Raw genomic sequence first — 13,903 nt, 5'->3', positions numbered from 1 at the left:
TGAAAATGTCAGTGAAGACACTTGCCAACTGGTCAGCACATGCTCTGAGTATGCATCCTGGTAATCCTTTTGGCCCTGCGGCCTTGTGAATGTTAACCTATTTAAAGGTCTTACTCACGTTGGCTACAGAGAGAGTGATCACACTGTCGTCCGGAACAGCTGGTGCTCTCATGCATGGTTCAGTGTTGCTTGCCTCGAAGCAAGCATAGAAGGCATTTAGCTCGTCTGGTAGACTCATGTCACAGAGCAGCTCGTGGCTGGGTTTCCCTTTGTACTCCATTATAGTTTGCAAGCCCTGCCACATCCGACAAGCATCAGAGCCTATTCGATCTTATTCGATCTGTTGTATTGACGCATTTCCTGTTTGATGGTTCATCGGCGGGCGTAGCGGAATTTCTTGCGTCCGGATTAGTGTCCCTCTTCTGGTTGGGATATGTCTACGTACATACGGTCACTGTGGGGACGTCGTTGTGCACTTATTAATGAAGTCGGTGACTGATGTGGTAAACTTCTCAATGCCATCGGATAAATCCCGGAACATACTCCAGTCTGTGCTAGCAAAACAGTCCTGTAGCTTAGCAGCAGCTTCACCGACCACTTCCGTATTGAGCGCATCACTGGTACTTACTGTTTGAGTTTTTATTTAAAGCATGAATACGGAGGATTGAGTTGTGGTCAGATTAGCCAAATGGAGGGTGAGGGAGAGCTTTGTATGTGTTTCTGTGTGTGGAGTAAAGGTGATCTAGAGTTTTTTTGCTTCTAGTTGCACAAGTGACATGCTGGTAGAAATTAGGTAAGAGGGATTTCAGTTTTCCTGCATTAAAAGCACTGGCTACTAGGAGCACTGCTTCTGGATTAGCATTTTCTTGTTTGCTTATAGCCGTATACAGCTTGTGAAGTGTGGTCTTAACCTCTTGGATCTCTAGGGGCGCTATTTCATTTTTGGATAAAAAACGTTCCCGTTTTAAGCGCAATATTTTGTCACGAAAAGATGCTCGACTATGCATATTATTGACCGTTTTGGAAAGAAAACACTCTGAAGTTTCAGAATCTGCAAAGATATTGTCTGTAAGTGCCCCAGAACTCATTCTACAGGCGAAACCAAGATGATACGTCAACCAGGAAATGAGCAGAATCTCTGAAGCTCTGTTTTCCATTGTCTCCTTATATGGCTGTGATTGCGCAAGGAATGAGCCTACACTTTCTGTCGTTTCCCCAAGGTGTTTGCAGCATTGTGACGTATTTGTAGGCATATCATTGGAAGATTGACCATAAGAGACTACATTTTCCAAGTGTCCGCCTGGTGTCCCTGCGTCGAAATTGGAGTGCAAAGCCAGGTGCAATTATTTTTCCATTTGAGAGCAAGGAGAAACCAGGCTTCCACGAAGGATATATCATCGAAGAGATATGTGGAAAAACACCTTGAGGATTGATTCTAAACCACGTTTGCCATGTTTCAGTCGATATTATGGAGTTAATTTGGAAAAAAGTTCGCGTTTTGAGGGCTGAATTTTCGTTTTTTTTTTGTTTTTTTTTGGTAGCCAAATGTGATGTACAAAACGGAGCTATTTCTAATACACAAATAATCTTTTTGGAAAAACTGAGCATCTGCTATCTAACTGAGAGTCTCCTCATTGAAAACATCAGAAGTTCTTCAAAGGTAAGTTATTTTATTTGAAGGCTTTACTTGTTTTTGTGATAGTTGCCTGCTAAATGCTAACGTTAATGCTAACGCTAAATGCTACGCTAGCTAGCTACTGTTACACAAATTATTGTTTTCCTATGGTTGAAAAGCATATTTTGAAAATCTGAGATGACAGTGTTGTTAACAAAAGGCTAAGCTTGAGAGATAGCATATTTATTTCATTTCATTTGCGATTTTCATGAATAGTTAACGTTGCGTTATGGTAATGAGCTTAGGTCTATAAATAGAATCCCGGATCCGGGTTTGGTCGTCGCAACAGGTTAATGCCAGCATTGGTTTGATGTGGTAAATAGACAGCTACAAAAAATATAGGTGAAAACTCTCTTGAGATAGAGTTTATAGCTTATCATGAGGTATTCTTACTCAGGCGAGCAGATTCCTTAATATTACAGATCGCGCGCCAACTAACGAAGAGACACGCACCTCCCCCTTTGAGCTTACCCGACACTGCCGTTCTGTCCTGCCGATGCATAGAAAACAGCTAGATGTATATTGTCCATGTCCTAGTTCAACCACAACTCAGAGAAAGACAGAATATTACAGTTCTTCAGGTCCCGTTGAAAGTATAGTCTGAAATAGAACTCATCCAGTTTGTTCTCCAGCGATTGTACGTCCGCCAATAAAACTGAGTTACGGTATTTATTAGAACATATAAAAAAATATTTAAGGGATAGATCAGATAAAAGATGTGGTGTGATAATGTGAGAACAAATGTTTAATAATTACAAAGTGCCTTATGTGACCCCATGAGGCAGTATTGCACACAAATGCACTAAATCTGCTGTGTTCAGGGCTTTACTTGGATATATGCAAATCCCTGCAAACTTGGAGAGAACAGGGGGATTACATTTGCAGTTATGGAGCTGAAAATTAGCAGCAGTTGAATAAGAAGCAACACATGCACACACGTGCACACAAACAAACACACACACACACACTGAGTCTGACGCACACACTAGAAGAAAGACATCTGGGGCTGACTGTCCTGCTGTGAGTTCGGCAGGAGTGGGAGAGAGTAGGTGAAGAAAGGGGCAGGGAGGGAGGGAGAAGGAGCGGAAGAAGAGGAGGGGAGGATGGACTGGCACCCCATGAGAAAAGAACCAGCTACATGCACCAGGCCATCTTGGTGTATCCCACTGAGTGGACTGGCCACCTGCACCGTGCTGCCAGATATCAGAGAGAGAACCTTATACTGTAGCTGAGCAGAAGTCAGGCGGTGAGGAGAATTGGCCGTGGCAGATGCCGTGCCACATTCACAGGAAGGAGGCCGGGGTGGGGCCATGGGGTGCAGAGGGCTCAGTGTGGAAGAAAAGAAACAGGCAGAGAGAGGGTAGTGGCAGTGTGGAGACCTGCTTGGCAGAGCAGAGCCAGGCATAGTAATGAGCCAGTTGAGAGAGTTGGGCATAAGAGACTGAGACGCTGCCTCCGTCAACAACAAAAGCACAGCTTCCTCTTAATGTGGAACACCCACTTGTTATGCTATTTCCACACTTTTATTCACTGATTGCTTATTGTTAGTGTTGAATGTCGACCGCCCACTTTTTGGCTCTGTACAGTCAGCCCTGTGAGTAAAAATCTCAATGTGGAGAAGATTGACTGGAGCTAGCAGACACTACTGCAGCTACTGTGAACTGTGTTTGAGCTCTCCTGCTCCATGTCTACTGCAGGATATATACAGTATACAACGGCTGTTCATATTTGGTCCTATTTTCAAAATACAGGGTGTGTCCAATTAAATGTCACAATGTTCAAGTGGAACAAATCAAAGAGAAATGTTACAATGTAAATATTTTCAAAGAGCAATGTTACAATGTAAACAATGTATTTGCCAGAGATCCGGGCTCTTCTCTGGCCATGGCAGAACACTGACATTCCTGTCTTGCAGGAAATCACACACAGAACGAGCAGTATGGCTGGTGGCATTGTCATGCTGGAGGGTCATGTCAGGATGAGCCTGCAGGAAGGGTACCACATGAGGGAGGAGGATATCTTCCCTGTAACGCACATCGTTGAGATTGCCTGAAATGACAACAAGCTCAGTCCGATGATGCTGTGACACACAACCCCAGACCATGACGGACCCTCCACCTCCAAATCAATCCCACTCCAGAGTACAGGCCTCAGTGTAATGCCTCCTTGCAGCATGCCTAAGGCACGTTCACGCAGATGAGCAGGGACCCTGGACATATTTATTTTGGTGTTTTTCAGAGTCAGTAGAAAGGCCTCTTTAGTGTCCTATGTTTTCATAACTGTGACCTTAATTGCCTACCGTCTGTAAGCTGTCTGTCTTAACGACCGTTCCACAGGTGCATGTTGATTAATTCTTTATGGTTCATTGAACAAGCATGGGAAACAGTGTTTAAACCCTTTACAATTAATATCTGTGAAGTTATTTGGATTTATACGAATTCTCTTTGAAAGACAGGGTCCTAAAAAAGGGCCGTTTCTTTTTTGCCGAGTTTACAATACAGCATATAGTAGAGGAAACTAGCAGCGATTGCAATATCTTGCATCCATATGTTGTTTCATGTAGCGATTCAAACTGGATGAAAACTGACATGCAACACTGTCAAAAACACACCATGTAGTCCTTTGGTCTCAATCTCATTTAGGCATCACGCTACAACTCTTGGATGAAGTCGAATCCCTCTCGCTGCAGCTAAATCAAGTCACATGATTCTATCATGTTATCGTGCCGTGACCCAAATGCTTTGATCACTGCGAACGATAAAAATCTGCCCTCAACTCTGATTCTGTAAAAGTGCTGCGCACTGCAACATATTGTAAACACACAGCAGTCTATTTTTAACAGGGCTGCTTTAGATTGGCTTTTCAAAGCCGAGAAACAAAAGCACATCGTTTGAAAGGCTGGAGGGTGAGAGAGCGCAGTAGCACTTGCAGGCACACACAGCAGCCCCCATTCTGGAAGCCTAATGGGGGCCTAAATCAGCCTAAATCAGCCTCAACGGGTGATTTGATAGGGGTAAAACGACAGGGAGAGTTATGTTTCTTAGTGCCTCCTTCCCATACACATAGTGGCTGTGCTCTTATCAATGCTATCTCTGATTCCAGATCAGTTTGACCCCACACGTCATTTATTGCACGGTTCTATGATGCTTCTGATTGGACTCGTGCTGAGGGTTCAAATGATGCATGTTCCTCATATTGTGGAATCACCCCCTCCCTTTCCCTCTCTCTCCTAGTGGTCTCAGAGGGTGGAGGACAGAGTCTGTGTGGGTGGAGACATACAGAGCTGCTGTATGAGGGGGGTTCTCAGTATTCTCCTGGCCCTGTCGTCACTGCAGAGCCAGCCATCCAGCTCTGTCAGGCTGTTATCCCCTCCCTCTCTCCTCCTCAGGTGTTGATAAACCATGCTCTGGTGCTGGCTAATTACTCACGTCGCACTGGGAGGAACAGGGGGGAGATCCCCTAGAGGAAGTGACAGCTGTCTGCACTGCTTGGCTAACCGCCACCGGGCACCTTTTAGGTCATGTGATGCTGTTCCCGACAAATATGATGTCACAACCACTGAGGCTCCCCCTTCAATTAACCTCACCTCCCTTGACAGAGACTGGAGCCTCATCACTTCCTCCCATCCCCACTCTCAGCCTAGTGACTCATCTGCCCGTCAAGGCAACACAGCAGAGGAAGAGGGTGACCAATAATGGGATGTTTCCATGTTTTAAATGTTAGTCATTTAGCAGACACTCTTATCCAGAGTGACTTACAGTGGTGAGGGCATACAGTATATTTTCATACTTTTTTTTTTCATACTGTGACATAGAAAAACACACTGCACCATCCCCAACTACTACCACAACGTGACCAACCGCAACAGAAAAATGGGCTTACATTAATCATGAAAATTTACAGATGGAACAGACCTTGGAGAATGACTTTTCCAGCTGTTTTTCTGTGCGAAGGCGGACTTGATGAATCTGGCTGCATGCAGAGGAGCGTCCTCCTCTCTGTCCAAAATATCACTCAAAATATACCAAAGCAGCTTAGTTAAGCATCTGCAAGCGACGTGAGCCAGAAGCTTATACCGAGAAAAAAGACCCTCAGCTGAAGTAGCGAGTGGAACGGAGACGTCTGAATAAAAAAGATTGTATGAAAAAAAGAGAGCCAGAGGACTAGTCCATAAAGCTGGCAGGGGAAGTGACAAATGAGAAATAATTACAACCACTCAAGCAAACTGCTTGGTTTCATCTAAACCACCAGGTACTGTAGCTACTACTAATCTATATCTAACTTAGAGTAGTAGTAGCTACAGTATCTGGTGGTTTGGATGAAACCAAGCACTTCATGATCTGCAAAACATCAATACCAACCATCGTCCTCTCATAACAGCCGATGCAGACCATGGGATATTAGGATGACATGTTTCCCAGGCTGAGTGGGAGAGATAGGAGGATGAAATTTAAATAGATACAACCCTGGGGGAATCTGTGGGAATGCACCCCATATAGCAATCTGTCAACTTGAGAGAGAGAGAGAGAAAAGGGGGGGAAGGTAGAGATGGAGAGAAATGTCAGATTTTCCTATTCATTAATGGTCCTGGAAAGGAATTTATTGGACATTCAGCATCTCTTTTATTGGCCAATTTGAGAAGATAGGTTCATAAAAAGAGTGGGAAATGTACTGCGTCTCTTTTCTCTGTGAGAAAAAGGGGGAAATGGTCTGTCTGATAAATCCAATAGGCTCCAATTTCAACCTTCTATTATATTTTCTCTAAGGCTGCACATTCCATTTCCTGACAAATAGAGAGCTGCATGGGCCTTACAGTAGACCATCACATTCACATATACCAATAAACAAACACACTAGAACACATGAACACACACACACACACACACACACACACACACACACACACACACACACACACACACACACACACACACACACACACACAGCATTTCAACCTTTGGAAACAGAGCCTAACTTGGCTTTAGCACAGCTCCAATTTGTTTCTGATTGACAATTACTGTCAGTCTCATGCGGTTTCATCAACATTCACAAGACACATTCCCTGTGGTGACTGAATGCAGTAATTCAATACTCCATGACACCAATTAGTGAGGTAAATAATAGCGTGGGCAGAAGAGGCAGAATCCCATCCGCTCTCACTGATCTCCAGTCTACTCTTATCAAAGCCGCTTTCTTCAAAACTCCAATTTGAGATCACAGGGAAGCTCTAAGTCTTCAGTGCAGCTCTAACTCGGACGCTTCCCCACAGTGAGGAATATGTGTTCAATAACAGAAGCCACACCATATGCTGCTGCCTGTCCAATTTCTCTCAGCCTCACGTCTGCACTGGCAGGAATCGACAATATCCAATATCTCCAGTCCGACTTAAACTCTGCAATTTAGACCAGGCCGGGTGAAACTGGGAAAGGGTAAAAGATAAAAGGAGAGGCAGGGACTGGGTCCTCCAAGACGTTTATGGCATTTACTCCCAGATTGAACCATCTGCTCTCTTAACTCCAGCAGTCACACCTGGCCGACTTGAAAATCAATAGCGTTATCTTTTCAGATGGATAAATAAAGCCTTGGTTAGACCGGATGTTGCTCTGTGGCCCAGCCAGCCACTGCTATCAGTCTGGGGTCAGTGAGCTGGGAGAGGAACACATAAACGCTGTCAGTCTGGGGTCAGTGAGCTAGGAGAGGAACACATAAACGCTGTCAGTCTGGGGTCAGTGAGCTGGGAGAGGAACACATAAACGCTGTCTATCCGGGTCAGTGAGCTGGGAGAGGAACACATAAACGCTGTCTGTCTGGGGTCAGTGAGCTGGGAGAAGAACACATAAACGCCGTCTGTCTGGGGTCAGTGAGCTGGGAGAGGAACACATAAACGCTGTCTGTCTGGGGTCAGTGAGCTGGGAGAGGGACATATAAACGCTGTCCGTCTGGGGTCAGTGAGCTGGGAGAGGGACACATAAACGCTGTCTGTCTGGGGTCAGTGAGCTGGGAGAGGAACACATCAACACCGTCTGTCTGGGGTCAGTGAGCTGGGAGAGGGACACATAAACGCTGTCTGTCTGTGGTCAGTGAGCTGGGAGAGGGACACATAAACGCTGTCTGTCTGGCTGGAACGCCAGTCCACAGGGAGGCAGGAGGCTTATCAGGGTGAGACCAAACACACTGTGTGGGAATGAACCCTAAGATGGGCTGCCTTATACATGGTTACACATCACCTAAAAAGGTAAGACGGTATAAATAGAGATGTGTTTATAAGATATGTATGACATGAGTGCCAGAGAATTAAGCTCGTTTGTTCATCCAAATGTGTGTGCAAAAAAACATCTCAAAGTGGGAAAAATATGATGTCACAACAAGTCACATGACTCTCAATAAATATATGTCACAGGACTAGAGCATTCGTGAGGGGATTAAGAATTGACAGAACAGTTCGAATTGCCACAGTAAGGTTCTCCCTGGAGCTATCCATGGTGCTGAAAAAGTCCTCTCTCATGCATGACTTTATATACTCTGAGCCAGAGGAAGAAGTTCTGAACCACTAGACTCAGTCTGAATACTGTGATAGGTCCCATCCTTACATATAGATATAGACATAGATAGAACATGACATCATCTGACTCACCCCTGCAGCTCCTTGAGCGAGACAGAGATCTTGAGGTTGTGTCCCAGGATGTGCAGGGCTGTGAGGATGTCGGCCCACTGGACCATCTCCCCCAGAGGACCTCCCTTCAGGACCTTGGGGCTGAACACGTCCCCTGACTCCTCTGTGAGGAAGCCTACGTGCACCAGGATCTGAGAAGAAAAAAAATAAGTTTGAGGGGTTGCAACCATAGGATTGAAGAGTTTCCAGTCTCATTCTGATGAGCTCCCAACTAATAGGACTGATCCATGGTTCTTATCCATAGCAATCTCTATTAGCTTCATTCATGTCTGTACATCTCAGGTCCCCCACAAACCACTGGTCTTGGAATAGAGATGAATGGAGATAAGAGAGATGAATTGCAACAAACTGAATATTTATGCTAAAAAGACAGGAAGAGTAGTAATGCAAGCCATGAAACATTCGTCCCCAAGCAAATCTTGGAAAACACCATTTTTTGAATCTGAATAGTGATTGACCTGCTGAAGATAATTAATATGCCTAATGGTACAAGACTGTTTTAATTGCTGATGGGAGAGGATGGGACTTCCAGCCTGTTAACTGTGTAATGAAATCAGACTGTGTGATTTCTCAACAGATGGCAGCCTTTAATTCTTCCCCAGTTACTTTTGACTCGCAAAACTTTCTCATCTTACTTCTAAAGAGTAAAGTAGCTAACCACTCTGGGGTTCGTGCTCCAAACTAGTTTAACCATTTTCACTAAAGACGGGAGAAAACGAAGGACACAGTGAAGGCAGCCAACACAGACCCATTGAATATTGCACAATGCAGAGAAATTGCTAGAGGACAAGATGACTGCACAGTGCATACTCAATACAAAGAGGGAAATCGATGACAATCAATTGCGATTTATTGCTCTGCTTTTGTTAAGAGTGGACGCAACACAAATGTCTCGCCATGACCAGACAGAAGTACCTCAACAGGCCCCCTGCATCTATGATGCCAGTGAATCCTCATGTCACTGTAGTGCCAGGGTACTCATGCCAGCCACACAATACTTGTCACATCACCATAACTACATGAAATAATTCATTTTCAAATGACTACAAAAGGAATTGGAAGTTTAAAAAGTTGTCTACAGCAATTTTGCCTTTGTGAAAGCACAGTTCAGTGTAGAGAGAAAAAGACAGAAAAATCAAGGTTGCAGACAGAGAAGAGAGAGACTGGTGGGGTAGACGGCTGCTGTCTAGTTCCACTCCTCCGTGAAGTCTCCCTTCAACGAGTCTATTTCCATCGGCAGATTATCGTTCTCTCATCTGCGTTTTCACAGCAGCACAGCAGTTCCTCCTCGTCTGTTTTCTAAACACTGTTCTGTTCTGTCAGAGACGCTGCAGCCAAGCCCAGAGGGGCCAGTTAATGGACAGAAACTATTACTGTTGAACACACCGTTAAAAAAAGAACAAAGAGACTCTTCTTTTTGGAGGCTGATCAAGGAACAGGCTTGGGAAGGATGCTGTGTGTTGACAACGCTGGTGCTGGCTTATCCAAGCTAATAGTTCTCTAAAGAGAGACTGATGAAAAGAAGAATCCTATTTATATACGTTCTGAAAGCATCTCTTGGCCAAAGACCAGACTGGCCTGCTTTCCCAAAGCAAAGCAAACACCTATCAATCACAGCGTCTCATGTTCACTCAGGTGTTTGAAGTTATGAGCCTCTTTTTAACTAGAGAAGGATTAAAAGGAGTGGGGTTTGCACAAATAGAATGCTCGGAGTGGTAAACTCAAAGAATACTGCAGTCAATCTATACATTTTCCAGCCATGATTTTGTGCATAATTCAAGCTTCAAGTTTTTGTACAGTGAAATGCCTTTCTTGCAAGCTCCAAATACAACAATGTAGTAATCAACATCAATGTAGCACTAAAAATAACAAGGTAGAACCACCCATGAGAAATAAAAATAGGAAGAACACAGTTTATAAAGGGTCAGTTCCATATTTCCGATGTGCAGGGATACTGGTAGATATAGAGGTACGGTGACTAGACATCAGGATGATAGACAGAGTAGCAGCAGCGCAAATTATGATTGTATGTGAGTGTGTGTGCTTGTTGTGTGTGTGTGTGTGTTGGAGTATCAGTGTGCGTGAGTGTGTAGAGTCCTGTGAGTGTGCATAGGTGTCAGTCTTGATGCCCCGGTACCGCTTGCCGTGCAGAAGCAGAGAGAACAGTCTATGGCTTGGTTGGCTGGAGTCTTTAATGATATTCCGAGCCTTCTTTTCATACTGCCTGATATAGAGGTTCTGGATGGCAGGGAGCTCGGCCCCAGTGATGTACTGGGCTATCCGAATCACCCTCTGTAGCGCCATGGCATAGAGGGCGGTGCTGTTTCCATACCACCTTACCTCTGATGCAGCTAGTCAAGATGCTCTCAATGGTGCAGCTGTAGAACGTTTTGAGGATCTTTCATGAGGGCCCATGCCAAACCTTTTCAACCTCCTCCCTTCTCTCAGCACATATCCAAGCTGCAGGCTAAGGTTAAATCTAGACTTGGTTTCCTCTATCGTTATCGCTCCTCGTTCACCCCAGCTGCCAAACTAACCCTGATTCAGATGACCATGCTGCCCATGATAGATTACGGAGATGTAATTTATAGATTGGCAGGTAAGGGTGTTCTCGAGCAGCTAGATGTTCTTCGGCCATCAGATTTGCCACCAATGCTCCTTATAGGACACATCACTGCACTCTATTCTCCTCTGTAAACTGGTCATCTCTGTATACCTGTCACAAGACCCACTGGTTGAAGCTTATTTATAAAACCCTGTTAGGCCTCACTCCCCCCTATCTGAGATACCTACTGCAGCCCTCATCCTCCACATACAACACCGTTCTGCCAGTCACATTCTGTTAAAGGTCCCCAAAGCACACACATCCCTGGGTTGCTCCTCTTTTCAGGTCGCTGCAGCTAGTGACTGGAAAGAGCTGCAACAAGCACTCAAACTGGAAGGTTTTATCTCAATCTCTACATTCAAAGACTAAATCATGGACACTCTGACACTTGTGGCTGCATCGTCTTCTTTGCCTAACAAAGTTTGTGCTGCTACTATGTTGTGCTGCTACTATGTTGTGCTGCTACTATGTTGTGCTGCTACTATGTTGTGCTGCTACTATGTTGTGCTGCTACTATGTTGTGCTGCTACTATGTTGTGCTGCTGCAATGTTGTTGCTATGTTGTGTTGTCATGTTTTTTTGTACCTTTATTTAACTAGGCAAGTCAGTTAAGAAAATATTCTTATTTACAATGACAGTCTACCAGGGAACAGTGGGTTAACTGCCTTGTTCAGGAGCAGAACAACATATTTTTTACATTGTCAGCTCGGGGATTTGATCCAGCAACCTTTTGGGTACTGGCCCAACGCTCTAACCACTAGGCTACCTGCCACCCCTGCTGTGTTGTTGTTGTATTACCATGTTGTGTTGTCATGTTGTCACCATGTTGTGTTGCTATCATGTTGTGTTGTCATGTCGTGTTGCTACCATGTTGTGTTGTCACCATGTTGTGTTGTTGTGTTGTTACCATGTGTTGTGGTATTGTTACCATGTTGTGTTGTCATGTTGTGTTGTTTCCATGTTGTCATGTTGCATTTTTACCATGTTGTGTTGTCATGTTGTGTTGTTACCATGTTGTTGTTACCATGTTGTGTTGTCATGTTGTGTTGCTACCATGTTGTGTTGTCATGTTGTGTTGCTACCATGTTGTGTTACCATGTTGTGTTGTCATGTTGTGTTGTTACCATGTTGTTGTTACCATGTTGTGTTGTCATGTTGTGTTGCTACCATGTTGTGTTACCATGTTGTGTTGTCATGTTGTGTTGCTACCATGTTGTGTTGCTACCATGTTGTGTTGCTACCATGTTGTGTTGTCATGTTCTGTTGCTGCCATGTTGTGTTGTCTTAGGTCTCTCTTTATGTAGTGTTGTGGTGTCTCTCTTGTCGTGATGTGTGTTTTGTCCCCGCAGGAGGCCTTTTGCCTCTTGGTAATCCATCATTGTAAATAAGAATTTGTTCTTAATTGACTTGCCTAGTTAAATAAAGATTCAATAAAAATATGTAAATAAAAGTTGGAAGAGGCAATGTTGTGCCTTCTTCACGGCTGTGCATGTGTGAATGGACCATTTTAAAGTCCTTAGTGAGTTGGACACAGAGGAATCTGAAGCTCTCGACCCGCTACACTGCAGCCCCATCGATGTGTTGATCAGCTCCTTGGTCTTACTGTCGTTGAGGCAGAGATTGTTGTCCCGGCAACACACTGCCAGGTCACTGACCTCCTCACTGTAGGCTGTCTCATCGTCGCCAGTGATCAGGCCTACCAGCGTTGTGTCGTCAGCAAACTTGATGATTGTGTTGGAGTAGTGCACGGCCACGCAGTCGTGGGTGAACAGGTAGTACAGGAAGGGACTAAGCACATACCAGTGTGGGGCCCCATGTTGACGGTCAGCATAGCAGAGGTGATGTTGCCTACCCTCAACATCTGGGGGCGGCCCGTCAGGAAGCCCAGGATCCAGTTGCAGAGGGAAGTGTTCAGTCCCAGCGTCCTTAGCTTGGTGACAATCTTTTAGTGGACAGTGTTGAACGCTGAGCTGTAGTCAGTGAACAGCATTCTCACGTAGGCATTCCTCTTATCTCGGTGGGTGAGGGCAGTGTGGAGTGCAATTGAGATTAAGTTGTCTTTGGATCTGTTGGGGCAGTATGCAAATTGGGGTGGATTTATGGTGTCTGGGATGATGGAGTTGATGTGTGCCATAATTAGCCTTTCAAACCACTTCAGGGTGGTAGTCACTATGGCTTGAAGCTTTAGAGTTCTTGGGAACAGGAACGAGGATAGTGAAAATGCCTGCCAGCTGATCTGCGCATGCTCTGAGAACATGCTCTTGAGTACTGTCTGGCCCCGCGTCCTTGAGAGTGTTGACCTGATTAAAGATCTTACTCACGTTGGCCTCGGAGAGCGAGAAAACCCAGTTCTCTGGGTTGGTGGGGGCCCTCGTGCATGAAACGATGTTATGGTCGAAGCGTGCATAAAATGCAATGAGTTCGTCTGGAAGAGAGGCATGGTTGGACAGAGAGCGTCTTCCTTTGTAATCCGTAATGGACTGTAGGTCGGAGCCTGTATAGTATTATTCCACCTTATACCTTATCGTCCTTTTGATATTTTGCATAGAGGGACTTCTTGTACTTGTTCCTTTCCTCAGCCGTAGCCTCAGGGTTGTAGCCGTAGCCTCAGGGTTGTAGCAGTAGCCTCAGGGTTGTAGCAGTAGCCTCAGGGTTGTAGCCGTAGCCTCAGGGTTGTAGCCGTAGCCTCAGGGTTGTAGCCGTAGCCTCAGGGTTGTAGCCGTAGCCTCAGGGTTGTAGCCGTAGCCTCAGGGTTGTAGCCGTAGCCTCTGCGATAGCCCTGTGTGCGGTATCCTTTGTCCCCCATTCTTTCTCTTAGCGCCAACCTCCGTGTTAATCCAGGGCTTTTGTTTGGGGAAGCAGCGACCCTTCACTACGGGGACAACGTCGCCGATGCATTTCCTTATGAAGCCGGTGACGGAGGAGGTTAGCTTGTCAATCTAATGTTATT

At 45.1% G+C, this 13,903-nt stretch overlaps 1 protein-coding gene across 1 annotated transcript in view; it reads right to left on the bottom strand.

Annotated features, from left to right (window-relative positions):
- Positions 1–13,903, bottom strand: part of LOC139424002 (alpha-1,6-mannosylglycoprotein 6-beta-N-acetylglucosaminyltransferase B-like) — a 68,127-nt gene that overhangs the window by 28,541 nt on the left and 25,683 nt on the right. Inside the window, exon 8 of the mRNA XM_071175676.1 lies at positions 8,310–8,479. Coding sequence (XP_071031777.1) covers positions 8,310–8,479 — 170 coding nt within the window. The remainder of the gene's footprint in view (positions 1–8,309; positions 8,480–13,903) is intronic.

Source organism: Oncorhynchus clarkii, chromosome 13, assembly GCF_045791955.1.
Source record: "Oncorhynchus clarkii lewisi isolate Uvic-CL-2024 chromosome 13, UVic_Ocla_1.0, whole genome shotgun sequence".
Taxonomy (NCBI): domain Eukaryota; kingdom Metazoa; phylum Chordata; class Actinopteri; order Salmoniformes; family Salmonidae; genus Oncorhynchus; species Oncorhynchus clarkii.
The sequence above is the reverse complement of the archived record's forward strand: the minus strand, read 5'-3'. Positions and strand labels throughout refer to the sequence as shown.